The following is a 27,447-nucleotide window of genomic DNA, read 5'->3' on the forward strand; positions in this document are numbered from 1 at the left end:
TCCAAAAATAGGGATGCACAGCAATCAAAAACAGCTACCTTACTGTACCTACAAACAGGACAGGATCCTGGGGGATCACAGTCAGCTTGGTTCTGAGGTCTTCCAAATCAACAGTGCAGATATCCACGCCATCAATGAGGATCGTGCCACCAGCGGGCTCCACCAGACGAAACAAGGCCATTCCTAAGGATGACTTGCCTGGGACAATAAATGAGGAAGCAGCAAATATCACATAAGTTTGCATTGCATCATATCTGAGTAGCTGTCTAATCAAGTGAATTTTTAATGCAATGAAAATGGCTCTGTACAGATGAGTGTACAGACAGAAGTCCCACTCTGCAGGGGTGATTGGCTGCCCTAACACTATTACCCTGCCCGTCCCTGCAGGGCTGTTAGCGTGTGACTCATCCTCTGGGCCTTGTCTCACCAGAATGATTCTCACTTAATTAATTCAAAAACTGATGTGTGTTTACTTCCAACTGCATACATACCCATTCAACCTGAAATCCCAATTTACAATAAAGACATTTCAGGAAAACAACAGCCAATCCACCACACACACACACATCACCCTCTGGTGTGATATAACTAGCACACCCAGTGGAAATGCAAATAAAACAGCCTGCAAAAGACACAATCAGAGCTTGTCCTCACCAGAACCTGTTCTTCCAACGATCCCAACTGTCTGCCCACTTTGGATGTTCAAGTTCAGCCCGTTGAGAACAAGGGGAGAATCGTCTCTGTATCTCATCTGATAGTCTCTGAATGTTATCTCCCCGTGGCTGGGCCAGTCATGGGGACAGGTCCCCACCTTGGGGCGGTGAGTACATTCGGGAACACAGGTCTAAAAAGCAGAATAACAAATAGCAGGTTAATAGTCATTTGCTTTTCCATTCATTTCACTCATTCATTCACATATTCATTCACACAGTTCTAGGTACTGGTATTCATGACGGTGAACTAGATCAATAAGGATACTGCAGAAACTCACACTGCAAGGGGAATTCAGATAATAAAACAAGAAAAGAAGCGAGAAATAAGACAATTAAACAGACTATTGCTGGAGAATAGAGAGTATGTGTGGTGAAAGGGGTAGAAGTGAAAGGAGCAGTGTTGAGGAAGGCATCTGTGAGGATGTGACGTTCAAGCCGAGACCTGGAGTGCTGAGACAATGCCAACTATGAGAAGATTCATCCCAGACAGAGAGCTGCTAGTGCAAAGGCCCTGAGGCCAGAACAGTCTTGAGGACTTTGAGAAATAGAAAGAGAAGTTGTACGGCCAGGGCTTAGTGAATAGAGGGATGAATAAATATAAGGAGCAGGGCATACTGGTCCTTGTGAGCCTCGGCACGTGTCAGCATTGTGAGCAATCCAGACCAAGCCTTGAGAGATTTGCAGAATTCAGTCAGACACAGTTTCATTATCTGCAAGACTCACTGTGGTGTTAGAAGTAGGAAGCACAGCATGTCAAGTTCAGAGTTACAGGGAAAAGGAATTAAAGTTTCCTAAGAGCCCAAGAAATGCAAAGTCTAGTTAAGCAGTGAAGCAACGTGACTGCATTACGAGACTAACCCCTCCTCTGAATTATAAAGTCCCTGTTAACCAGGGAGAAATAAGGCTCCCGAGATCCCCATTAGGGTGGCTGACCAGCTCAAATTGCTGGACGATAGGCAACCACAATTAGCTGAGAAAATAATAGTATTCCTAGACAGTGAGTATTTTTAACCCCTAGACGATTTAGAATTAGTAATAATAGTATTTAAGAGAAGCAAAATTATAATGGTAATATTTTTAGTTTATGAACTCTGCATACTTGGTGTTTTAACTATTCATAATGTTAATAACATTCAGACTGTGATTCTAAGTTAAAATGTATAATTGAATAACTTATCTTAACATGGTTTTAGGTTTTAAAACTTACTGTTTATATACTGCATTGGGATTGTTAGGAGAACTTAAAGCTCTCCATATTTATAAGTTTAATTTATTAGATTTATATAACCTCAGGAAGGTTTGTTTGTTGAATCAGATTATCGAGGTACTTAAAAAGAAAACGGAATGCATTAAATTTTAAAATGCAGTTTAAAATGTTTTAAAGTGTTTAATTAAGTTTGCAAATGGGGCCAAATGCTGTTCAAAGGCCCTTAAAAGTGATTGCTTGAATTGGCGAGACTGCTTTTCAAAGAACAGCAAGATTTATAAGGGGAACAGAAAAAGCTTTTAAAGAAGAGTTAGACTAGTTTTTTTTGTTTTTTTTTTTACTTTAGTCAGTCAAATATTAATTTTTAGAAACTAAAGTAAGCCACTGAATTCTCTTTTCTGGGTACAGAAACCCCTTGAGGAAATATTTTTAAAAAGAACCTCTCCCTCAGCATTAAGGACTTCAGACTATATAAATACAGATTTTAAGAAAATCCACGCGGGAAAAGGAGCAAATGCCTAAGTTCTGCCAGAGTTAACTGGCTGCTCCTCTGGCCCCAATTTCTTACCGAAATGTACTCCCTGAGCAGCTCCACGGAGGTGAACTTGGCCTGGGTCTCGGTCCCCGTTCGCACGCACACTTGGAGCAGCCCGCTTAGGTATGGAGGGGGAGCAAGCGACCGCAGTCAGAGCCCTTTCCGCCTTCAGGGGCAGCTGTGAATCACCCTCCGGCCTCACTCAGGACCACACAAAAACAGGCCTCCACTCCCAGCCAAGGGTCCAGATGTAGAGACACTCCTGTTGGGCTGTTTTGCCTTAAACACTTCCTTTGTATGTAGAAACAAATGGTAATTACATCCTCCCTGGCACGCCAGATGGTCAGAGTCAACCCACCACAGCATCGCTCCGGCACAGATCTCTTGGTTGGAGCGGCGGGGAATTCCTGTAAGCAGAAATTCTCCAGGGGGCCTCTGCACTGCTGGGTGCCCACCCCTTGAAGCCACTCTGTGGGCTCCTGCACCTCTGTGCCCTCCCCGATTACCCCGCCTGCAGCCGGAAAGCCCTAGTCACCACAGATGGCAGAAGAGGAAGAAAACCATCAAGCCCATCAGCCTGCTTGAGACATGAGAGAATCTAGCCTTAGACCATGGCCTGCTAAGGACACCCGCCTTAGGGCAGGATCCCGCAGAAGCCAACCCTGAGATTTGAGGGCAGGAGTGTACTGGGCAGGTTGGATGGTGGTTCCCCCACAGATATGCCCTACCCAAATCCCTGGTCCTTCAGCCTGAAGCTCTCTTCCCTCCGTCTTCCCTTGGCTCCTTCTTTGTCAAGTTCAGGTATCAGCCTGCCAGTCACCTCCTGGCAGAGACCCTCCTTGACTCTACGGGGTCTCCTGCGGCTTCCCCACTGACAGCCAGTTACCCTGGTTCATTATCTTCATAACAGTTCAACACTTTCTGAAATCTTATTTATTTACTTGCACACTCATTTATCCCATCCCACTAGAATGTAGGCTCATGAGTGCACGGACTTGCCCAGCTTGTTCACAGCTGAACCCACAGCAGCCGGCATGGTTCCAGCTCCTGGCAGGTGCTCAATGGACATCTGGTGAGTGAGTGAACGAACTCTGCTCTTGAGAAAGGCATATACATTTTTGTTGTTGTTGTTGTTAAATTTAAGGGTATCAGCAAATGAACTTACTTACAACAGAAAGAGACGAACTTATGGTTGCCGAGGGAGAAGGAAGTGGGGAAGGGATAGTTGGAGAGCTGGAATGGACGTGTACATACTGCTATATTCAAAATGGACAATCAACAAGGATCCACTGCACAGCACATGGAACTCTGCTCAATGTTATGTGGCAACCTGGATGGGAGGCGAGTTTGGGGAAGAATGGATGTACGCACATACATGCCTAAGTCCCTTCGCTGTTCACCTGTAAAGATCTCAACACTGTTAACTGTCGATACTCCAATACAAAATAAAACGTTTAAAAAAAATTCAAGGGTATCAGCTCTTCAAGGCCCCAGGCAGCCCTCCACAGGGTTAGAATCCCCTTGTCAGCACAGTGCTGGCCCCAGGAAGTGTTTGTTCGCTCCATGATGTTATGTGATATTACTTTGCACTTGCTTTCTGCTCTGTGGGACTTCACAACAAATTCTCATCCATCTAGGATTTGCCTCTGTTCTCAAGGGAAGCTCTGTCAGCTGGATTTTCTGTATTCTCCAAAGGGGGCTAATGTTCAAGAAAGCCAGTTGCAAGAAACATATCCCTTAGATCTTGATGTGGGCAAGTTCTCCAGCCTTACAGGCATGTTTGAAAACAGTCTCACAGAAAGCTGGTGATATCTCCCAAGAGCATGACCTCGGTTGAGGAAAGCTGAAACAATACAGGAATCTAGTTGACATCATCTGTTCAATACTTTACTAGGCAACAACAAATAAGATCAGCCATCAATGAGGGAAACTGCCTACCCAAGGGAAATCCATTTTCCTCGCTTAACATAGAGTCCTGAGCACATATTTTTGTTCCTCCTCTTTTCCAAAGTATTATTAAAATGATGGTAGAGAGACTTCAAAAAGGAATGCACCATGAACAGCAAGGGGCTAGGGAAGAGGCATTGAATGAGAGTTACAAGTTTCTGGAAGATGGAAAGAGGATGAAAGCCTTTTGATAGAATTGAGGCCGAGTGTGCTGCAGGGGTTTCCAGAGTGTTCTATGTAGCAGAACTCAGAGAGGCACCAGGTATGAGGGGCCCTCAAAGACTGACTGAGAGATGGTGCCTTGACAAAACTTCTGTTGGGCCCATTTCTTCCCCTTCCTCATCTGCCTCCCAGCTGGACACTACCCCTAGGCCAACACACACACACACACACACACACAAACACACACACACACACACACACACCCAGAGGCTTCTTTAAAGAAATTGAAAAATTATTTTGGGCAAAATGGGGCTCCTAGATAAAGCCCCTTTAAATCTAGCTTTTGTGTGCCTGGAGGCCTGCTCCCTGGCTGCCTTCCTGAAGTGAAGCAGCCTGTGGACAAGTCCAACCCACCCATCCACAGTCTTAAAACCTCCCATCAGGAGAGACCTAGTGAAGCATACAAGAAGACAGAAGAAACCCTGAAAACCCAACACAGATCCTCACACTAAAACACAAAAGGATGAAGGGACCTATGATCAAAACCAATGCAGGGAAGAGCACGAACCAGACAACAAACAGAACCGGATAAACAAACAAAACGCCTGACCCTGGAAAACAGCAGCTCTCAGTCGAAGAAGAGAGGAGACTTTAAGGAAGGCAGAGTTTAGAGTTTACTCTGATTAATATCCTCAGAGAGCTATAAAATACATGTTTAAAGATGATTCTTTTAAAAACTCAGAGGCTAAGACAGAGTATGTGAAAATTAAGTATGCAAAGAATGGCTGAATGACAAAGCAAAGGAAAATTCCCAGAATACAAATAAAAAGACAAGAACAGGGAGACTTTGAGATGAAAGAAAGGAAACAGAGCACTGATGCAAGAAATCCAATATTCAAGCAATGCGTGAGTCACAGGAAGAGAAAACAAAGGGAAAGGAGACAAAGACAGTATCAATAGGAGGAAGAAGAGTCAGGGAGGAAAAGGAGGAATTTCTCCGCTTGCAGAGAGACTTTACTCTCTTCCCAGCCTGAACAGAATCAGTGGAAACAGACCACCACTCGGATTTGTCGTCCTAGAATGTCAGAGCACTGGGGATAAGAACTGCATAGGAACAGCTTCCAAAGAGAGAAACGTGAAGCATGTAGCCCGTGTCTACTCTATGCAAACTCAGATGGGTATCAGACCCAGATGGCCTGGGTTCAAACCCTGGCTCTCACACATGCAGGTGTGTGATCCTGGCAAGTCTTTCCGGGCCTCAGTCTCCTCACCTGTAAAATGGGGATCATGGCATGCCTACCTCATGGGTTATTGTGAAGGTAAATGAGTTAATTTATGTAAAGGATTTAAAACAGTGCCGAAAATAGCGTGTTTCCCTATTATCATTATCATTCCTTATTACTGTTATTTCCGTATTGTTGTTATTTTTCAAAAGAAAACCACCAAAGCAACTCAAAAGAGAAGTCAGTAATTATTTGTCATGGACATCGTGGCTGCCTCTCCAGTATGCCCTTCCCTCTTCCCACTGTGGGGCAGCTGTGTGACTTGGGGCAGGATGGAGTGTGACTCCCTCCCTTGGCCTAAACCAATCATCTCAATCCCATCAGTTCACGAATTATCAATAGTTCTGGGATGCCTAAATTAATCCAGTTAAGAGTAAAGCAAGGGCTTTTGTTCAGTGGCTGGAGCAGGAAAGACTCTCCTCCTGCTTTCTTCCTGCTAGAGCCCCTAGAGGCTGCCAGCCACCATTGTACAACCATGAAGGAAGTCATCATAGGAGGAAAAAGCCAGGGGCCATGATCCAGCTGTGCCTGAAGCCCATACAGCTGCCAGACCTTTTAACCATGTGAGCTGCTGCGAGCCTTCTTTATTATTTAAGCCCATCCGAGTTAGGTTTTCTGTTACGTCCAGCCTGCCTGATACGCTCTATGCCAGAGCCTCCAGGCCAAGCCCAGCCTTACACTAGGTGTTACCTGGATGATGTAAGACAATGACAAGCCTTTGGAAGAAGCACTGATTGAGGAGAAACTCAGGGTCACCAACAAGGCCACAATGAAGGTGACGGTGTTCATGAGGACATCCATTCTTAGAGCAAACCACCTGAGAGCGCAGTTAAAGTACAACAGATGGCTGCAGTTTTTGTCATTCAGCATCTTGAACCTGACATTAAGAGATGAGACAGAACAGGAGGTCAGGTTGTGCTTCCATAGACTTAGGGTTAGGGCTACCAGAGAAATAGGGCAAGAGGAACTTTTAATCAAAGGCCAACACATTAGTACATAGGAATCTCTTACAAAAATGAGCATAGATCCAGACTCTAAAACCTGCCACCATAAGCATCTTTGATTTGCATGTATTTTGAGAAATCCCAGGTGGCAACAGAGTATGGTGCTGAGTGGGCTCGTTCTGTTTTTCCCAGAACTGGCAGCTGGAACCCATAGCTGAGAACAAAAGGGGCTGAGAACCTCATGTTCAACCTTCAAAGGACCCTTGTCTTCAGGGTAGCCAACCCCAAAGGCCCAGTGGAAACGACTGTTAACCCCTTTGATCTATAGAGGGGGTGGGGGGAGGTAGGGGGAATCTCAGTGTTTGTGATGGTAGGGAAAGGAAGAGAGAGTGCCGGACTGATTCTCATCCCCAGTTCAGGGAAAGAAGATTCGAAGCAATTGCTTATAAAGCTGGAGGGAAAAAGAGTAAGCTGACATCCTGCACCCCTGCTGCGCATCTCCTGGGCCAAAGAGGAGAGGGGGCACCGGGCAGAGCCACAGAGCAATGACACGGCCAGGGGATGGGGAAGACCCATTTCCGGCGCTGCTCATTCCCCAGATGTGTGGAAGATGGTCCTGCCCATTCCTGCAGTACCTAGAGTCGGGGTTCAGAGGGAAGATGGCATGTGGGGCTGCAATCTTGATGCCACACTGATTGGCATGAAGCAAGAGGCCCCACATCAAAGGAAAGCAGTAAAGCTGCCAGGCGGAGCTCACAGAAGAACAAAGCAGAGCCCATGGGCAGTGTCCAGCAGAGTGGCTGGGGACCTGGGTCCTGGCGGGGGCTCTCCCCTGCCACGCCACATCTGCATGAGGAGCTGGCTCAGCAGAAATGGGCAGCAGAAATAGACAGTGGTCACCTGAGAGTGTGTCCCTCCCCTACTCCCCCACTCCATCTCCTCGCGCCAGCCTCAGAGAACCAGGCTCAGAGAAAAGGGAGGGGGTGTTTAATCCAACAGACCAGGTGCTTCCTAACAGCTACCCTGCCCCCTTGCCCGAGACATATGGCAACACAGCATGACGGCTCCAATTCTCTGAGCAGATGCCCAGGGGGCGGGGGTGTGTGTGCTATGACTTGTGTACATTTAAGAGTGTAATTGTAACTTAACTGAGCTAAACAGACCCGAAGGGACATCAATCACAATTGCCACTAAAGGCTCCCCTGACCTCCTGGGAAAGGGGCTTCTTCAGAACAACTGGTAAAAGAAATTATTGGTAAAATTGAAAACCATTCAATGGTTTAAACCACTAAGAGCTGAGATTCCTCCACTGGCACAGTCATGACATCCTCAGGCACTGCTGCTCCATCCTGTTCTAAACCTCCTCCAAGGATTCTGGCCTGAAACACCTCTGAGCACCCAGGCTGGCCCTCTCTGTTTCCACTCTAACTTACTTTCCTCAGTTAAAATACTCTTCCAAACGCCATGATGTTTTCTACCATGTCGCTGTAAAGCCTACAAATTCAACTGACAGCTTGAGTGACCTAGGAGTCATCTGTGGTCTCCTATGCGTGCTTGGTTAGGTTGTGCAGAAACAGAACCACTGGCTGGGGTCAAATTGGAATTTGACCTCAAACCTTTTTTTCATGCTGCAGCGTTTTTGTCTGGTTGCGAAAGCAACTCAGGTCAGAAGCCCAAGCCCTCTGGAAAGTCCATGACTGGAAAGAATGGATAAAGACGGCAGAGCCCATCAACACTGTGGGGGCTCAGCTTGCCTATAGGATCGTTCCGGAAACCTTGGAGGACAATCTGCTGGAAGACAAGGCTTGACTCTGTTGCTTGTTGAGAGTTGATGAATGGCCCATGACCAAGACACTGGAAGGGGGGTTGCAGGGCCCTTGACAGATGATGTTCAGGTCAAACCAGTAACAAGGCTAGCTGCTGACTGAAGTGAAGACAGGCTGGAGTGCCAGGTCTACACTGAGGTTGTGGGTGGCAGGGAGAAAGAGATGCAACCTTTGAAGTGTACATTAAGCTTTTAAGAAAGGAAAGGATGGGGGTGGAATAAGAACATCCGTGTGGCAGAGACACTGTGCTGCTGCTGCTGAGTCACTTCAGTCGTGTCCAACTCTGTGCGACCCCATAGACAGCAGCCCACCAGGCTCCCCCATCCCTGGGATTCTCCAGGCAAGAACACTGGAGTGGGTTGCCATTTCATTCTCCAGTGCATGAAAGTGAAAAGTGAAAGCGAAGCCGCTCAGTTGTGTCCTATAGATTCACCAAATTCCATTTTTACAGGTGGACTACATTTCCCAGCCTCCTTTGCAGTTAGCCGCACCCATGTAACTGCAATCCGGCCAGTGAATGTACACAAATGATAAGCACCTTCACTGGGGTCCTCCACTCACATCTCTGCTGTTACCTTCCAATTAGACCAGAGGAGCTGTGAGATGGAGAGACCGTGTGCCTGAGTACGGAGCAGAATCACCGACCCCTGCCCCACAGACCTTTGTTCACTTACGACTTGAGGAAGAATGAGCATGTGTTAGGTTAGCCCCTAAAATCTGGAGCTGTTTGTTACCACAGTGAGCCTGCTGTGACTGATGACACAGTGATAACATGTGATTATATGGTGTTTTGGAAGTTTGGAGCTGGAGGACTCCAGAGAAATTTATTAACCTAGTCCTGGCATCTTAAAAGGAAGAAAACTGGTCCATCTATTAAATGAGATGTAATGTGGCCTTTGGGACTTCCCTGGTGGCTCAGCTGGTAAAGAATCCACCTGCAATGTGGGAGACCTGGGTTCGATCCCCGGGTTGGGAAGATCCCCTGGAGAAGGGAAAGGCTACCCACTCCAGGATTCTGGCCTGGAGAATTCCATGGACTGTATAGTCCACAGGGTCACAAAGAGTCGGACACGACTGAGTGACTTTCACTTTCAGAATGACCTTTACAAGGAATATGTAATAACATGAAAAAACTGCTTTTTAAAAATAAAACAAGACTAAAATGCTTCAGAAATAGGAAACCAGAAAAGATTGGAAGTAGATACACAAAAATATTACTAGGATTTGGGGTGCAGGCCTATGGGTGATTTTTGTCGTCGTTGTTTTCTCCTATTTTCCTGAACTAAAAACATTCTACTTTTAGAGAGGAAAAATAAAACACATACAGCGCCATGGTAAGCTTGTCATTGGATGAACTCGAGCCTTTGGGGGCCTCGGACACTGGGGAAAAAGGCTTAGTGCACAAGGGGCTCCCCCTCCACTCTACCGGCTCTCCATCCGGCCAGTCCCCATCCCGCAGACTTCCCTCCTCAGAGCTGGGCCAGTGGGGAGCAGAAGCGCAGGGGCAGCGCAGCCCTGGACTCACTTGGTAACGCAGTCTCCCCTCCTGTTGTAGGCGTGGATGGTCCCCAGGCCCTGCATGGACGAGGCGATGTGGGAGAACCAGGGGGACCGGCTGACGTTCTCCACCTTCTTGAGCTCCTGGATTCCTCTGTGGAAGACGCTGCAGGGAGACCACGAGAGCCCCAGATAGGGTTTCGCAGGGCTCCCCTTGGCTCACTTAAACCCAACTGGGCGCTCAAGACAAATGTAAGGCGGCCGGTGCCACCGAACAAGGGAGGAGGGGCTGGCCCGCCCTTCTCCCCCGGGAGCAGCCATCCCTGTGTGTCAGGGAGGGAGGGAGGGTCTCAGAAAGTCGAGCCACTCCTTCCTGCGTTCTCAGTTCTGAAGGCTTCCTGTAGCATGAGGGTCTCACTGCACACGCTATGACTCTAGTCTTTTCAAAGACTAGAGATTTTCACACACTGCAACTCATAAATACAAGCCAGCCACTTTGGGGTGCCCAGCCAAACAAAAAGGGCTTCCCCGACGGCTCAGTGGGTAAAAAATTCACTTGCAACGCAGGAGACACAAGAGACGAGATTCCTGGGTGGGGAAGATCCCCTGGAGAAGGGCATGGCAACCCACTCCAGTATTCTCGTCTGGGAAATCCCATGGACTGAAGGGCCTGGCCAGCTACAGTCCAAAGGGTCGCAAAGAGTCAGACACACCTGAGTGACTATACACACAACCAAATAAAAAGGGATCGCTTCCAATTCTGGAGGAAAATCTGAGTCTGGCATATCAACTGCCAGCATGTGGTCTTCTAAAGGCAGTTTCAAAGGTAATTTTGAGCAATATACAAACATTATCTCCTTAGGAACTGACTTTAAAACCAGACTCTTCACAGTATGTAACTCCCCCTGGGCCCCAGTCAGTAAGAGATCACTGCCCTCAGCACGCACAGTGGCAGCTGACCCACGACAATTAATCTGACCCAGGGCAGAGGAAGGGAAACCTCATTTGTTCAGAGCTCAAGTGAGCTGGTTAGAAACATCGAACAATTCAGTCTGGATCAGCCTGATCTGGCCTGTCTTACAGCAAATAAGAATGCAGTGCAGAGAAGAACCTTTTGCAAAGTAAATAAAAAACACAGAGAGGAGAACAGACAGGAACGACGGTCAGACAAACACGTGGATTGTAAAAACTAACACTAGCCCAGGGAATCACTTTTCTTAATAAGACGCGGCACCCATGACGTGGGGGATTCTCCAGTGGCTCAGTGGTAAAGAACCTGCCTGCCAATGTAGATGTGGGAGACCCGGGTTCGATCCCTGGGTCGGAAAGATCCCCTGGAGGAGGAAATGGCAAGCCACTCCAGTATTCCTGCCTGGAAAATCCCATGGACTGAGGAGCCTGGCAGGCTACAGTCCACGGGGTCACAGAGTCTGACACTGAGCGACTGAGCAGGCACGCACCTTTTATATTTGTAAAAAAGACCTGCAGACATCATTTTTCTTAGATCATCACAATAAACCATTGAGGCCAGACACAGAGGCCCATGTGTCCTCTCTCACAGTCACCAAGGGGGCAGTGGGAGACGGAAGTGAGAGCCCAGCTCACCCAACTCCCAGGGCGCACGTGCTGGTTCCCATGGTGATGCCAGCTTCAGCCGAGGATGCAGTCTGCCTCTCCACCCATGCGTCCCTGCACTCACCTTTCCCACTGTCGGCTGGCTCATCCGTGGACTTGATCCACCGCCTTGAACTATCCAAAACCAAACCCCTAATCTTGGTCACCCTCACCTGCATCTCCTCCTGTGTCACTCATATCTGTCTTCACACTGCTCCCCATCTCGGATGCATCCTTGGCCTCTCCCATCCCCTAACCTCAGTGGACTATCTTGGCAATGGCTTTAGGATCTACCTGTTTTCTGCCAGGACTGCTGCTGCCTATGTCTCATCTCTCAGTCAGACTCTGCCATGCAAGAGTCTCTAGTCCTATAGCCCTTCCCCATTCTCTCTGAAGCTTCATCCACCCTCCACACTGTGGTCAAAGCAATATTTTGCAAGCTCAACTCTGAGTGTGGTGTCCCTGGATTTGTGGGCTGAATCCTTTGCAATCTGGGGGACCCTCTTCAAGATGCTGTGTGTCCAGTCCAAAGCAATTTTGCTGAGTTTTATTGAAACTCAAAGTTTGTATAACATTTAGGCAGCCTAGTCTCATCTGTTCCTTGCGAGAACCCCTTTAGAAGAGGGTAGTCACATGTGTTGATGATTACCATTTTAGAGATGAGAAGACTGAGGCTTGCAGCATTCCTTTGACTTCTCCAAGGTCCTCCAGCTAGTTGTGCAGCAGAGTTGGGACTCTGGTGCAAATTTCATCTGATCTCTAATCCTTAGCCCTCATAAAACACCACCAGCTGCCGGCTGAGAACTCCTGCTCATCCAGGACAGGGCAGAGCTGGGTTTCCTGGAAGGCTGGGACAGATGCTACCCTCCTGCTTTTCCCCAGGGTGAGTGAGAAGGTGGGCACAGGGACCACCCCCCCCCCCCAGTGCCAAACTGACCACATCAGTGGTCAGATGGGGCTATTTCTCAAAGCTCAGAGAGACTGAGTACTGGTCTCCTCTCTCCTGCAGTAGCAGAAACCGCAGAGCCCTATGGTTAAGAACATAACATCAGTCAGAGAGCAACGACTGTGGCTACTTTCCTGACCTGGGACCAGTGATTTAATCTCCCAACCCTACCCACCTCTCAGCATGGCTCTGAGGATCAAATGCCTGATGTACGCCGAGCACTTAGCGCAGCACCCAAGTCAACATGCTCCGGCATTCAGAGAAGACAGCAAGGACTCAGCACCACCGGACACCACCGGTCCCTGCCCCGGTTTTGTGCGCTCCGCTTTGAACAGCACATCAACCTACCGTAACAGAATGAAGAAGCCTACAGCCAGGATGGCCAGGACTAAAAGGACAGAGGGAAACACAGCGGCCAGTATCACGAGAATAAACAGCACCATAAAAAACTGCTGCAGAAAGTTCTCAGCGTGAAACGGCAGCCTCACGTCCAGCTCGTCCATATCCTTGGAGAAGCGGTTCATTAGCCTGCCGGTGGGCGTCCTGTCAAAGAAGCTCATGGGGCTCTCCAGGATCTGCAGGTGACCACGGAGAGTCAGGGTCGAGGTGCGCGTTTGGTGGCCGCCCCCCGCCTGCCAACACCCCGGGAGGCCTGCCCGGTGCCTGGGATCGCGAACCAGGCCTGAGTTTCCCTCCGGGGCCCGACATCCTGGGAAAGTGAGGCTGTGGCCACCGTGGAGGAGCGTGACGGGGGAGGGATTCAGCCTCCATGAAGGATGGAGGGATTTTGTGCCCCAGGGCAATAAAAAGTCAAGTTCCACTGTCTCTGTGCGGCCTCCCCTGTGCGCTCCAGCCAGGGACCTCCGGGCCGCTGGGGAGTGAGGAGGGGATCCCAGGTACTCAAGAGATGCTCTCTGGGCCTGCGCTCGCCGGCTTAACACCTGACCACCCTCACCTTCACCCCCAGCCCTGTCGGGTCCATGACACGCCTGCAGCTCCCCAGAGTTTGCCTTTGTTGTTGACAATCAGATATGGGAAACTCAACGGTAAGCTCGGCGAGCAACTGTGTCCACCCCAGAGCCCAGCACTGCGTCTGGCGCATCGCAGGTGATCCGTATAAACCCTACTGACTGCTGCACCGGGATGTGCATGCAGCCCCAGGGCGAGGGGCAGGGGGACTGTACCTTGTCAAACACTCGGTCATGCAGGCAGGAGGAGGCCATCAGTGTAGTCTTGGTGAACATGAAGCCTTTGGTGATGCCAAGCACCAGTATGGACACCATGCTCCCTGGGTACACCCACTGGTACAACCTCGGCCCGGAGTCTGCCAGCACCGTGCCCACCTCGCACGTGCTCATGTTGCTGTGAGCCCCACACATCATCTTGGGAGGAAAACAAGAAGCACCAAGAACTGATCAACTGTCAAAAGAATGGGAATTTTCCAGAGAATGTTCCCAGGGAAAAGAAACTAAATGGATGAGCATAAAATGTTAAGGATGAATCAGGTGGTAAAGTCAAGTCAGTTCCCTGCGGGGCTCTTGAACTTTGCGTGGGTCCTCCTGCGGGACTCTCTGGGATGACAAGGGCGCCTGGCTGACGAGGCTCAGCACAGTCAGTGGAAAAAGCAAAACAGACAGACCAGACCTGTACAGGACAGTCGTCTTGGAAACCAACAGTGCCTTAGGGGACCAGAGGTGATGCTGGGCCAGGAAAGTCACAGAAGCAAAAACATATGGATTCCACAGGCTGGCTGTGCAGCCCTCAGGTGGCGCAGACAGGTCAGGGAATCAGGGACCTGAAGGCAGAAGCCACCGGGCCTTTGGGGAGACTCAGGAGCATCTCTGTAGGAGGGGTCAGCCCCAGGGCCCTCTTTCTTTCCTTTTCTGGGGGCGCACCTAGGAGGGCACTGGTTCACTGCCCTGGAGTCTCCAGGGGGTAGGAGGGAATCTGATGAACAAAAGACTCTGGGAGGATCCAAAGTGACCCCACTTGGCTCCATCGTGCCCCAGGAGAACACATTTTTGCCTCCATTTCTGGGGAGAGGCCATCTCCTCCTCCTGAGAAATTGGCAGTTTCATTCTTTTCAGAGCTGTGTGCTAAAAGTCAAGACTGCCTTTGGGGCGCAAACAAGCATCTTCCTTCTAAATGCCATTTTGCTGATTACAGCCCTAGAGGAAATGTAAACCAGAGGTGGTGGCTGATGGATGCACATCCATAAAAGCAAGAGCATCCCTGGGGAGCTAATCGACCAAAGGACCAGCTTGAAGAGGAGGCTTCTCTGTGCTGTGGGCTGTGTCCACGGTGTCTGGGGGTGGAGCCAGCACGTGGGTAGGCAGTCATGGCTGCTGCCCAGTTAGCCTAGCACTGGCCTACTGGGGAGGCTTCACTCTGACTAACACCCTGGGCTCTCCAAGAAAAGGACTCTTCAGGCGCAAGCAAGGATCTGGGGGAATGTTCCAGAAGTGCCTCTCTTTCTGCAAAGTGCAAGCCATCCCCCTGAGACTGGTCTCAGGGAGCTGTACTAAACTCCAGGAGAGCAATCCCATCCTCTCCTCTGCCTGTGTCTTCCCAAGGCCTCCCCACTTTGGTTGTCATAGCAACAGCACTATACCAAAATGTAATCTTAGAGGATGGGGAGGCAACCTCACAGCATTTCCTGGGGGCTCCAGGAAAGCTTTGAAACCATGGGCCAAAAGCTGGGAGAGTTTCCAGCAGGCCTGAGGGAGAGTAGACTTCTCAGTCCTCAAGAGGGGCCTGGCCCAGATGCAAGTTAGAGGGGCAGGGAGAGGCCTGCAGGGGCCCTGCAGCAGATCCAGGCTGACTTTCGCATGTCCTCTTCCTTTAGAGGGACTTTGGGGAGCCAAGCCAGGTGGAAGCCACTAATATCAGATAGTGTCCGTGATGAGATGTCAGTTTCTCTTCAGAGACAAGAAGATGGAAATCCACGTTAGGCTTCCCCAGTCCCTCCCAGACTCTCCTTGGAGGTCCCTTACGATAGAGGCTGCAAAAAACTGACCCTATCCTGCCTGTGCGTGACTCCAGACAGGCTGCATTTGCCTGGCACAAGCTTTTTAGCCAATCCTTTGAAGTTCGAAAGTGGCACATACAAATTCAGATGCCCTGCTTGTCTTGAAAGATCAAAGGGGATTGCGGGAGTCAAGTTGCGTTGTTATAAGCCGCTGACCTCCGTCTTGTGCAGGGGGCTGTGGGAGGCTCATTGTATTCAGACTCTCTGTTAGCAACTGACTCAACATTTGCCAGAACCAAAGGGGAACTCACCTGTGAGCCCTTGTCTAACCAGACACCCAGCCACCAGCTGCTGAAGGCAGAGCTGCCAATCATCAAGAGGAAGAGGGACACCACGAAGAGAGAGAGCAAGTACCCTGCAGGGGAAGAGACAGGGCCAGGGGTTGCAGAGGCCGCGCGGCAGCGGTGGGCTCCTCTTCCTCGGGGTCCAGTCCTGGCGGGGAGAATCGAAGCCTATGGGGAAAGGGCTTCCACCCTGGGAACCACTTTCTAGGCTGACGTGACAACTCTGAGCATTAGGTCCCAGAAACCCCAATGGGGACATCTATTCCACCTGGTTGGAAAATGGATCCAAATGTCAACATGTTTAAACAGGAAAAAACACCAGTATTCACTGTAATAGAAGTGACTCAATGTTTAGAAAACAAACAAAGTTAAAAAAAACCGGTCTTGCTGGAGAGTGACAAGAAACGGAACTATAGGTATCTTTTGCAGAGGGCAGCGATTCTCACCCTGAAGGCAGGCAACGAGCAGATGGCACTGCACTCGGAGATTAGAGTGCAAGGTTACACACGCACCACAGCCAGGTCACGCTGCTGCTCATTCAGTTTCAATAAATAGTGTCTGGCAGCTTTAATGGAGATAAAGGATGATTCCATTTAAAAGGCTGCTTTAGCAGACTTTGGATTATAAGGGGAAAAAAATAAAAGCACTGATAAACGACCCTAGCATAAAGAGAGCAATTGTTAGAGGAATCATAAAACATGAACCCAACAGTTTAAGAAAGAATTTTTAATGCAAATTAAATCAAGAAACCCGTTGTTTTCTACCAAACCTCCAGAAGCCTTAATGTACGTGTGATACGTTTTCCAGGTCACAGTTCCTTCCCGGGGGGACTCAGTCTGGATGAGCTGGTGCGGAGGAACTGTGGAGACAAACACAAGTCCTGTGACACCCCCAGCGGGGTGGCCCCCTCCTGCCCACCTCTCCACCCCCACCACTAAGGCCAGCTGTCATCCTTCCTTCCACTAGCCCTATGCTTTGAAATTCCCAACACACTTCTGCTCGTTTTATCCTGGTTGGTCCTCATGACAGCCTAGTGAGGCAGGGGGCTTTCAGTCCCCTGAGACATATTTATTAAGCAACTACTATGTGCTCAGAGCGCTGCAGTCCATGAGGTCGCAAAGAGTCAGACACAACTGAGCGACTGAACTGATGTGCTCAGCTCGGGGGAGACAAGGGTTGTCTTTGTCTAGCTCTACAGAAGCAGATCCTAAGAAGAGGATGTGAGCACATGCAGTTTACTCCGGAGCTAGAGGGTACAGGGAAAGGAAGTCAACAGTAAAAGGTGTCTCATCAAGGCAGCGCTCCCTGCTCCACCCCCCCTACCCACTTCCATGGGCAATGGTAGCTTATCTCAGCACGGAGAACTTTCAGACTGGGGCATCACTACACCTCAGAGGGTTTTCGCATGACCAGTGAGACCTGGGATGTTTCTACACCAACTCCCATTGGCATCCGGTGAGGGCTCCCCCCAAGGGGTTAATTTCCCCACACTTCAGGTTTGACCTGTGGCTGGCAGCTCTGAGAGAGCTCCAGGCAAAGGGCTGCAGGTGTGAAATGCCAGCTGGGAGTTGGGCTGGGTGGTGCAGACGTGCTGAGGGTACCCAAGCCGTCTACTACAGGGCCAACAGGAAGGCCTCCACCACAGACATCACACCATGAGAAGAAACCAGGGCATCCTCCCAGGTGGGTCCCTGGATCCCACCACGTGGCTCCCCCAAGTCCTTTCCATTTTCCCAGGTGTAAGGGCAAAGGACCACCAAGCTCCCGCTGGAGCAACGTCCAGAGGTGCAGGCATGAGCTCCCAGCAGCCACGAGTGAATGCACGTCTCTCCCCTCTCCAGCATGAGAGGTACGAGAATGTCGGCTCCGAAGGAGCATCCTATGCTTATGCCTGGCTCTTGTAAACAGAGATGACTGGAGGCTGACAAGGGGGTCCCCCTGCGCAGGGCTCTTGGTACCCCGCCCCGGCAAAGAGAGCTCGCATCTCAAAGGTGCCTCTGTGAACAGAGCTGCCAATATCCCCTCTGCCTGGGAACACTCACTCGGGCTTCTTTAAAATGTTCAGCCTGACTTTTGCTCATCACTGTGTCTCCCTCTGGGGCTGCAGCATGCAGGGGTCGCCTTGATGGGTCAGCAGAGCCTAATGAACAGCATCCTGGAACGTTAAAGGACCTGTCAGACCCCCTTGCAGTCCCAACCCAGTCAGCTCTGCTGTTGACACTGCGTACCTTTGCGGGCTGTGCCGCCTTCAACTCTTCCATCCCTACAGCTCTCAGAGCATTTAGCTTCACACCTTCCCTTTCCTCTTCAGAGAAGGGAGTGGGGTGAGGAGGAGAAGAGGAGCAGGGTTTACTCTCCCCACAAGACCCCGAATCCTCAGTAGCCTGGAGCTTTCCTAGGAAAGCATGGAAGAGACTACCAGGGCCCCACTTCAGCCTTGGCCGCCTCCAGAGCGACAAAAATACATTGTCCAAATGGGCATGCGTTTGTCACAAGCACCATTAATGGTGCCAACTTCCATCGATGTGAAGACTCACATTTTTTCCCACATTTTAACATCTCTGAAATCAGGATGTGCCCCGTTCGGTAGCATGCCATATCATTTAATTGGCAGAGACTTTTCTTAGTGGTACATAAAATGACGCTGCTCTTAAAATAGACGGCATCTTAAATGTGATGAAATATACTAAGGTTTTTTTTTTCAGCCACGCATTATTGAGGGGCCTCGCTGTGGGCGTGTTTAGGAAGGTGCATTTTGATTCCTGTCTTCTCAGTGCCCTTCGAGGGGCAGGGTATAGAGCGGGTGCTCAACAAATGCTGAATGGATGAAGGGATGAAAGGCGGCAGAGTCTAAGAAGGAGACGGAGTTTGACCAGCCTGGTCCTTGCCAGGTTTATCTCCCACATCTCTTCTCTCTGCATTCCTGGAATTACCTGTTACCCTCGACCCCAAATCCCCCTGCTTTCCCCACCTTTTCACCAGAGTGTCCTGGGCAAACTCCTACATATGCTTAAAGGACCAGTTCAAAGGTCACCTCTTCTGGGATGCCCTCCCTTCCTGACTTCTTGCTCCCACTTCAGCTCCCTATTCCTCTGATCACATCTGCCCATGATTATCCTTTTACCTATGGCCCCCACCAGACCAAAAGATCCTGAAGACAGGGGCAGTCTAGCTTAGCGACTGGCATAGAGTAGAATGCTGAGTCCTTATTTGTGGGAAGAATGAATACCCTTATTCCACCGCGGCCTCCTCTCTGCTATACAATTCTTTCTCAACACTCAGCATAAAAGCTGGGAAGCATCTCATCTCCTGCGTGTGCACTGTTTTGATTATGCACATGATCTCTCTGCATTGTTTCGATCTTTCCAAATAACAATGACAACAACAACTAATAACAATAATAACTATATGTCAGGCACCGTGCTAGTCATTCTATGTAGAGTTTCTCTTATAATCTTTGCAAGAACCTATGAAGTTGGTGCTCTTATTTTCCCCCGTTTTATGGATTAAGAAACTAAGGTTCAGCATGGCCAAGCATCTTGCTTCAAAGTCCTAAAACTACTAAGTGGTTGAGCCAGAATTAAAACTCAGGGAGTTGAACCCCAAGGCTCACACTACACTAAACCACACAATTCCAGCTGCCCACAAAGGACAGCATGCCTGCACTTCTCTATCGCAAACGGTAGATGCCCAACAAATACTCAAGAGTATGTAACCGAGGGAATGAACAGTAAATACCTTTTATGTCTACAAATTCTGATTCTGTTTCAGATTCTCTTCCTTCACGTTTCTCATCTCCTGGAGCCAAAACTAGGGTGAGAAACAAAGAAAGATCTGTGTCCACTCATGAGCCATGAGTGATAAGAGAAGTGTGATGGGAACTCTGATTGTACCAGCGTCTTCATTTCTCTCAGCAGGGCTCTCCTTCAGGGCTTCCACCGCTGCTGCATCGTACATGTGCTCAGGATCCTAGAGACAAAATGAAATTCCTCTGAAAACGAAATGACAGAACTTCAGGCCAGAAATTATGAGGGGAGGCACCCAGTCTCTTGCACCCAAGTAGGGAGAGACTTACCTTGAATTGCAGCCCACGGAGATTGTGAATCAGTTTTGCATAGCATCCCCTCTCCTCCATTAACTCCTTGTGGGTTCCCTTTTCACAAATCTCCCCGTCTTCCAACAAGATGACTTCATCACAAGACTCTAAGAACTGCAGGGATATTAAAGCAATCTACAGTGAGCTTCTGTCTTGGAAGAGAGAGAAGAGCATGGTGCTGGACTCCTATCCAGTAGCGTCCTGGGCTCATGTGATCCAGGAGGTCCCGATATTGGGAACACTGATACTGAGGGTCAGATAATTCTTTAGTTGGGAGTGAGGTGGGGACTGACCTGTGCATTGCAGGATATTTAGCAGCCTCTCTGGCTTCTATCCACTAGATGTTAGGAGCACCCCCCACTCCCAGGTTGTGACAAGTAAAAGTGTTTCCAGACATTGCCCAATGTCCACTAGGAGATAAAGTGGCCTCCAGTTGAGAAACACTGACTTAGTGCCTATGTGTCTCATGAGAGCAAAGGGGGCCTTTAGCTGTCACTGTGAAGCACGTTGAAACTTCCTCTGCTATTGGTCCCTATATGAGCCTCCTTGCTAAGAAATCTGATCACGGGAACTTGGAGTATGAAATTAACAAGGCCACTGAAGCCATGACTTGGTGGAGAAGGAAAGCATGACCTCAGCGATGGCTCCCCTCTGTTGTAAGGTTACAATCCCTCCTCGCCATCCTTATCCAGCCCAGGAGATGCAGCCCATGGCACAGCCCCTGGCCTCCAGGCCACATTACCTGGCTTGAGGAGTTTAAACCAGCCTTATCTGTACCTTTAATGATAGCATCCTACATTTTGTCCAAAGCACTTCTGTTTTTCTAATTTGAGCTCCTTTCATTACTGTATCATGCCTGAGATCAAAGAGCTGCTAAGAGGACTTTCCTTTCATTTTGGAATGAGACTAAGCTCTCCCCATAGGATCAGCCCATCTGGGGGCAGGAAGACCCTCCTAGAGGCGGACAAGATGCTATGAGATCTAAGATAGTTCAGCCTAAACAGGGCTTTGCAATTAAGGTGAGAGGTCTTCCCTTGTACTTTGGGGTTCACACAAGGGTTCACTTGATGCTCTTGATTGAAACCCTGAAAGAAGTAGCTACATTTGGTCCCTCTGCATCTGGTGGGGTTTGTGGGGAAGAAGCCAAATGACAAGTTTTTCTTGGCCTTGGACAGCTCCAGCCTTTCTGGCTTCTTTGGACTAACTGCCTGGTTCCATGTCCACTTTCCCGGACAGGGCAAGGAGGAACTGCTGGGTCTTAATACCCAGTTGAGACACTTTCTGACAGAAAGTCTCTTATCTTTGCACAGCATCTTCTAATTTTCAAAGCCTGATTTCATCTTCTCTCTGTCTCCCACAATCCAATCAAGAAAACAGGCAGCATGATTATCAGCCCATTTCCCAGATGGGGAAACTAAGGCACAGATGTGAGAGCACACATCCCAGCCCCTGACGCTCCCGGTGAAGCCCCTCTGGCCAGTGAGCTCCCAGTTCTCTCCAGTGAGATGGAGAGTGATCTGCGCAGCTTTGTTCTCCAAACACAAAATCTGGCCCTGGGTTGGATGTCAGCAGTTGGCCGCTGGCCTCATTTCATTTGTTTCCTCAAGTTTCAGAAGAGCAATTGTCCAGTCTGAGCACCCAAAAGCATCCAGATTGCCTGTGGACCCCCGAGTGAAAGTAGCTGGGGAAATGTTCTGGAAAAGCCCAGGGGGCTTCAGGTCTGCCTCTGAGCCCCTCCTTCCCATAAAGGATGACCGGATTGAGACTCCAGCGCCATCTAGTGGCTGCCTGTATTTTCAACACGCAAAAAGAAAGATGAAATGACCTTGGTGAAAAAGAGAGTCTCTGAGGAGACTGAGCCTCCTGGGATCTAGTCTGAGGTCATTCTGCTGGTGAGCAAGGTTCAGAGACTGGGCCAGGGCCAAGGTCACGTTGTACCCCTTGAGGACTCCTGCAAAGACAGCTCTGACCCACATCCGTTGGACCCTCCAGGAGGATAGCCCTTCCCACTGCCTGTGGTCTCCAGGGACTGGAGCCTCACGGGACAGAGCTGTGGTCACCACATTTAGCTCCCAGGCTGGGCGAGAGCCTGTTCTGAGTCACCTCACGGGGGCCCAGAAGAAGCCCAGCCTTGTCCACACCCTGCCCCTGCCTAGCAGAAGAACAAGGAGCTCTTATCTCACCCGGCCAGCTAAGAGGCTTCCTGGAGGTGATGGGCACCACTCAGGTAAACCCCATACGCTAAATTCAGATGCTCGGTGCTTCTTCTGCGACCTCTAACCCTCGGCACAGAGAGGCAGAGGTCGGGGCAAAGCCACAGGTATGGGAAGGCCTGGTTTTCCTGGTCCTTGAGAACCCGGCCTTCTTCAGCTAGACCTTTCGGCCACTGACAGAGGAGCCTAAGGATGCTGGCTACTGCATCCGGTAACCATGGCAACTTCACATGCTGTCAGCTCGGAGCCCTCCCCCAGCTTGTCTTACCCTTGCAAAGGCCGGGAGTCCCATCTCTTACTCCTAGTTTAACATTCCCCCCGAATCAGAAGATAGGACTTCTGCTGCCGCTGCTCCAACTGACTTCTCATTATAGTCCAATGCTGGGGGCTCTCTCCTCCAGCAACACACACACACACATACACACACAGACGCACAGAGCACACCTCTGGGACTCACTTACCTACTCACTGTAGATGAGCCAGGACCGACCTAACTTATCTCAGGGTGGAGAGGGGTCCTGAACCCTTTCCGTGGGGCTGACACAGTAAGTACTGTTGCCACTTTGCCCAATTCCCAAGCTTATTCAGGGAGTTCAGTCAGTCCCTTTCCTGGGCAATATTCATGTTCCTAAGCCTGAGAGTGGCTCTGAGTGGGGAGAAGCTTCTTGCCTCAGCCCTGAAGTCCTAGTCTCCAGCCCCTTTCCCCTAGGGAGTGATATAAGGGGCATCTGAACCCCGATCAAGCGTTCATCGTCTCCTGTCACCCCCTACCCCTGGCCTCAGGCCTGCCCAGCCCTTGATGGAGGAGAAGGCTGTTCCTACCTGGCTTCCCACCTCCCCACCATCAGTGATCCAGAGCTGGAGGAGGTGCCCGTGTCAACCCCACAGGTAGGGGTCAGGTATTCCTGGAGAATTTCCCTCTGATGGATGGTCTTGGCTCCACTGAGCCCAAAGGTAGGGTAATGGAGGCCAAGCCCAGAGAGGACTGGGCAGGGCTCCACGCAAGCCTGGATGGCTGGGGACCATCACAGTGTCCTCTGCCCCTTCGCTGACCTGGTCCAGGTGAGGACTGCAGGTTTAGGCAGAAGAGGAGTCTTTGCGAGCATCAGATGCCACACTCATTTCATGGCCTCATGGGTCCTGCTGGTCCCAGTCACCTGCAGCTGGTGGGTCACCAGGACAACGGTCTTCCCCCTGAGCGCCTTCTTAATGCACTCCTCAAAGACGTGCTTCCCCACGTGGGCACCCACGGCCGACAGCGGGTCATCCAGCAGGTAGATCTCATGATTCGAGTAGACGGCGCGGGCCAGGCTGATCCTCTGCCTCTGCCCCCCAGAGAGGTTGAGGCCCCGCTCCCCGATCTGTGGACAAGGGTAATACTACCGTCCATCATCAGGCCCCATCTCCCACTCTGCAGTCCTTGGGGACCAGGAGCTTCCTGGAGACTCTTCAGCAGACCGCTCATCACTATAATCCAATTCCTCCACCCCCTTCCAGAAATGCCCTGGCCATACCAGGTACCCTGGGCAGTGGGAGGCTCCACTTATGCAGGAAGCCTGGTGGGCAGTGGCAACTAGGGAAATGCTCCTTCCAGTGTTGAGTGAGGGGTACCTGGCTCACAATACCACCACCCCAGTACAACCCCATAGGGAGGGCTTCATCTTGACCAATAGCACCAGAGGGCATTGTTGAGCAGGAATCTCTCATTGTGGAGCAAGAAAGCCAGTAGACAAGTGAACAGGGGGGAGAAGTGGATGGGAGCAGAGGGTCAAGCAGGGGGTATCTCTATTTGTCGACATGTGGGTCAACTTTTCACTCCCACTAGGCAACTCTAAGCTCTATGAAGAAAAGAGATGTGTTTGCTTTGTTGACCATTACATTCCTAAGGCCTGGCACCACGCCTGGACCAGAACAGGTGCTCAGCAAACATTTGTTGAAAAGGTGAAAAGCCTAGGTTGCCTGCTTGAGGTGATTCTATCCAACTGACCCCAAAGCGAGCCTCCGGGACTTCAGCCAGGCATTGGACTGAGCGCTAGGACAGGATATGTGAAGTCAGACAAGAAGAGTCCCCTCTCTCCCAGGAGCTCACATCTTAGCAGGGGTGGGCAGTTTTAGTTCACATAGTAACGGCACAAGGGAGATTTTAACAGGTGCCAACTGAGAAGCGTAAATGGAGTACTCTGGGGCATATTACTTTAGACTCTGGGACTCAGGGAAGTCTTCTCAAGGGGATGGATTTGGAGTGGGATCTCGAATGGTGGTAATCGGCAGGTGCAGAGGTCTAGACCCTGGAAGGGAGGGCGCAGCTAGGCAAGCACGTAGGGGCGAGTGAAAGCAGACGCTGGCGGTGGCTCGGGCCTCGGTGGCTGTGGCGGCCCTTCCCCTAATGCAGGCACATTGCGGCACCAGCAGAGTGACAGTGGGCTCCGAACAGGCCTTTTGTCAGAAGCCTTCCTTCTCTGGGCTCCTGGCAGATCGGAAGACTGCGCGGAGGGCCCACTGGGATGGGGAGACAGAAGGTGGCCTGGGGGCTTCCCTCAGCCACCTGAGTTGGCAGGCTCAGCCCCCACCCTTTAAATGAACACCCTTCAGGGGAGATATTTGGAGATGACCCTTACACTCCTGGGCAGGTGGGGCCGCAAAGCAAGAAGGGACCTAGGAGCGTCCAGCCACAGTGCTGTACCCCCAGCCTCTGTCTTTGGAGGACAAACCAGCCTGGGAGGTGGGGAAGAGCTGTTGCCAGAAACCATCCCTGAGATGGCAGACAAACTGGAAGTGACCCCAGGAGTGGCCAGGCAGAGCCCAACCCAAGTGGAGCTGGTGTTACACCCATTGTGACATCTCCCAGGAAAGGACCCAGGTGGAGAATACAGGATGGTAGAGCCTGACTTTCCTCACCTCTCCTGGGACCCTTCAGTCCTCGGGGCACCTGGATATGATGGAGCCAGAGCCTGCAGAGCTTCAGCCCAGTGGGAATCTGGGCTGCTAGGCACTGCTGTGGGGCTGAGCTCCGGGTCCTACTCACCTCGGTCAGGTCTCCATAAGGAAGGCTGCTCAGGTCCTCCCGGAGGGCACAGACGCGAACTGCGTGCTGATACCTGTGGGAGCAAAGCTCGAGGTCAGTACAGTGAGAAAGACCCCACGTCCATGCACCCCAGGGTGACTCAAAAGGCACACTGGTGTCATGGGTAGGCAAGGAGGTGGCTGGTTGCTTGATCTTTGATGTCCAAGGGCAACTCCCTCTTGACTTCTTCCCGCCTCTCTGATGCAGAGTTGATTCGGGAGGATCCCGGTCCCTCCCCTCACAGGCTTCCTACCATTTGAGAAAGATGAAATCAGTGCACACAAGACCTCTGAAGGGAAAATTACTCATGGGGGTCAGAGCAGGGAGTCACCAGTGAAGGCTGAGGTCGCTGGAGGAGACCTCCCAGAGGATGCAAGACCACTGATGGACAAGAAGATGCATGTGGGTGGCACCAGCAGACAGTGAGCAGGCAGATCACAGGTCTGCACCAGGCTCGGGACGCACCTGATGCCCTGAGCATTGCGCCCATGTGTCAGCTTCAGGGCTGCCCCGCCTGGTGGCTGAGACCATTGGCTTTGGAATCAGAACAACCTGGGTTTGAATCCAGCTGGGTAACCTTGAACAAATGACTATACCTCCCTGATCCCCACCCTCCACTCTGTACGTTAGGTTAGTAACTCATTGGGTTGGGAGAAGTGGGAACGCTGTCTGATGCTCAAATTCTCCATCAGCAGTAGTTACAACTAATGTTATCACCTTGGCCAGTCTTTGACTATGAGACTCAGGCTGCTCGGGACATCTTCATCTTGCACCTCCACTCCCATCTTAAACTTCCTCCCACCCTCCTGCTTCCCTTGGTCCTGAGAGTCTCAATATCCATCCCAAGAGCAAAACCTTTGCTAGAGATGCCACACACAAAGGGTACTCAATCCATCCTTCAAGGCCCAATTCAAGTGCCACTCTCTCTTCCCTCTTGTGGTCTCTGCTGCCTCTGAACAGTCGCAGCCTCCTGCCCTTGGCATATTCCTCCTCGGCCCACTGTCACTTCTGTGCGTCTCCTACTACGCATTCCAGACTTGAGCGCTTGAAGGCCAAAGACACATCTGAGCCACCCCGGTGGCCCCCCTGGTCACGCACAGTCCTGTGTCTTGCGGGCATTTGGTAAAACTTGCATTCTGATGCCCTAAGAGATAAAGACAAGAATCCCTTCCTCTAGTCTGCCCCTGCGGAGAGAAGCCGTTCCAGACAGGGCTGGGAGGAGGCACAGGAAAAGGCAGGCCAGGAGATGCTGGGAAGAACAGTGTGGCCAGTGCTAAGGACTCCCTGAAGGCTAAGGACTCCCTGACGGAGCCTTTTGACAGCAGGATGTCATGACCAGGGACGAGGAGGGGAGGTAACATCTCTCCTGCTGAGAACGCATATGCTGGCCAATGCCAGCCAGCAGGAATTGAGGTTGGCTGGGTCAACTCCCTTTGGCAGGTCAGCTCTCCTCTCTGGGCCTTAGTCTCTTCTGTTAAATGGGGATATGATGCCAGAGTCCCCCTAAACGGTTGGTTATGGGACTCTAATAAAAGAATGTACGTGGCAACAGATCAAACTTGGCAAAGAACCTTAAGAATGTTTCCAGAGCTTAAATATAATGGCCCTATCCATGGATTCAAAAATTATGAATTTTGTTTTCATTCCTTTCATGTTGAGGACATCAACAGCAACATATCCCGATAGCTCTGGTGTCAGTTAATAGTTTCAGGGTTGATTAATTGCATACCTGCCCCACACAGTTTCAAGGAAAGTTCCTGTTACTTGGCCTAAAGCAAAACTGTCAGATTCCTCTTTCTGCAGTCAGACACCATATGCGCTGCTACAGAAAACCTCAGAACATATGCTACTCTGCATTGGGATGGAGCGCTGATTCCATTCATTTCTGGGAGTGTGATCTCAGATCTGCAGAAGGCACCTCTCCTGAACTCTGGGATCAGGAAGAAAAAAACCAGCACCCTTCCACATATGATGAATGTTTAATCAGAACTCATTAAAGAAACCCACTTAGCAATCATTACCCATGACATCAGCCTCTGTAGCAGAGTGTACCAAACACAAAAGTACTTCACACTTTCAAAGTTAATA

The 27,447-nt window shown here is 50.3% G+C and overlaps 1 protein-coding gene across 1 annotated transcript in view; it reads right to left on the minus strand.

Annotated features, from left to right (window-relative positions):
• LOC138096733 (ATP-binding cassette sub-family C member 12-like) overlaps positions 1–26,144 on the minus strand; it is a 31,259-nt gene extending 5,115 nt beyond the window's left edge. The window contains exons 1-15 of the mRNA XM_068993015.1: positions 26,077–26,144; positions 25,321–25,393; positions 23,453–23,656; positions 20,062–20,196; positions 19,880–19,955; positions 19,725–19,784; positions 16,756–16,845; positions 15,954–16,057; positions 13,859–14,056; positions 13,023–13,249; positions 10,143–10,280; positions 6,538–6,724; positions 2,489–2,578; positions 655–844; positions 53–198 (exon numbers count right to left, since the gene is read on the minus strand). Coding sequence (XP_068849116.1) covers positions 53–198; positions 655–844; positions 2,489–2,578; positions 6,538–6,724; positions 10,143–10,280; positions 13,023–13,249; positions 13,859–14,056; positions 15,954–16,057; positions 16,756–16,845; positions 19,725–19,784; positions 19,880–19,955; positions 20,062–20,196; positions 23,453–23,656; positions 25,321–25,393; positions 26,077–26,144 — 1,986 coding nt within the window. The remainder of the gene's footprint in view (positions 1–52; positions 199–654; positions 845–2,488; positions 2,579–6,537; positions 6,725–10,142; positions 10,281–13,022; positions 13,250–13,858; positions 14,057–15,953; positions 16,058–16,755; positions 16,846–19,724; positions 19,785–19,879; positions 19,956–20,061; positions 20,197–23,452; positions 23,657–25,320; positions 25,394–26,076) is intronic.
• Positions 26,145–27,447: the final 1,303 nt, after the last annotated feature.

This window comes from Capricornis sumatraensis, chromosome 20 (genome assembly GCF_032405125.1).
Source record: "Capricornis sumatraensis isolate serow.1 chromosome 20, serow.2, whole genome shotgun sequence".
NCBI classification, from domain to species: Eukaryota; Metazoa; Chordata; class Mammalia; order Artiodactyla; family Bovidae; genus Capricornis; species Capricornis sumatraensis.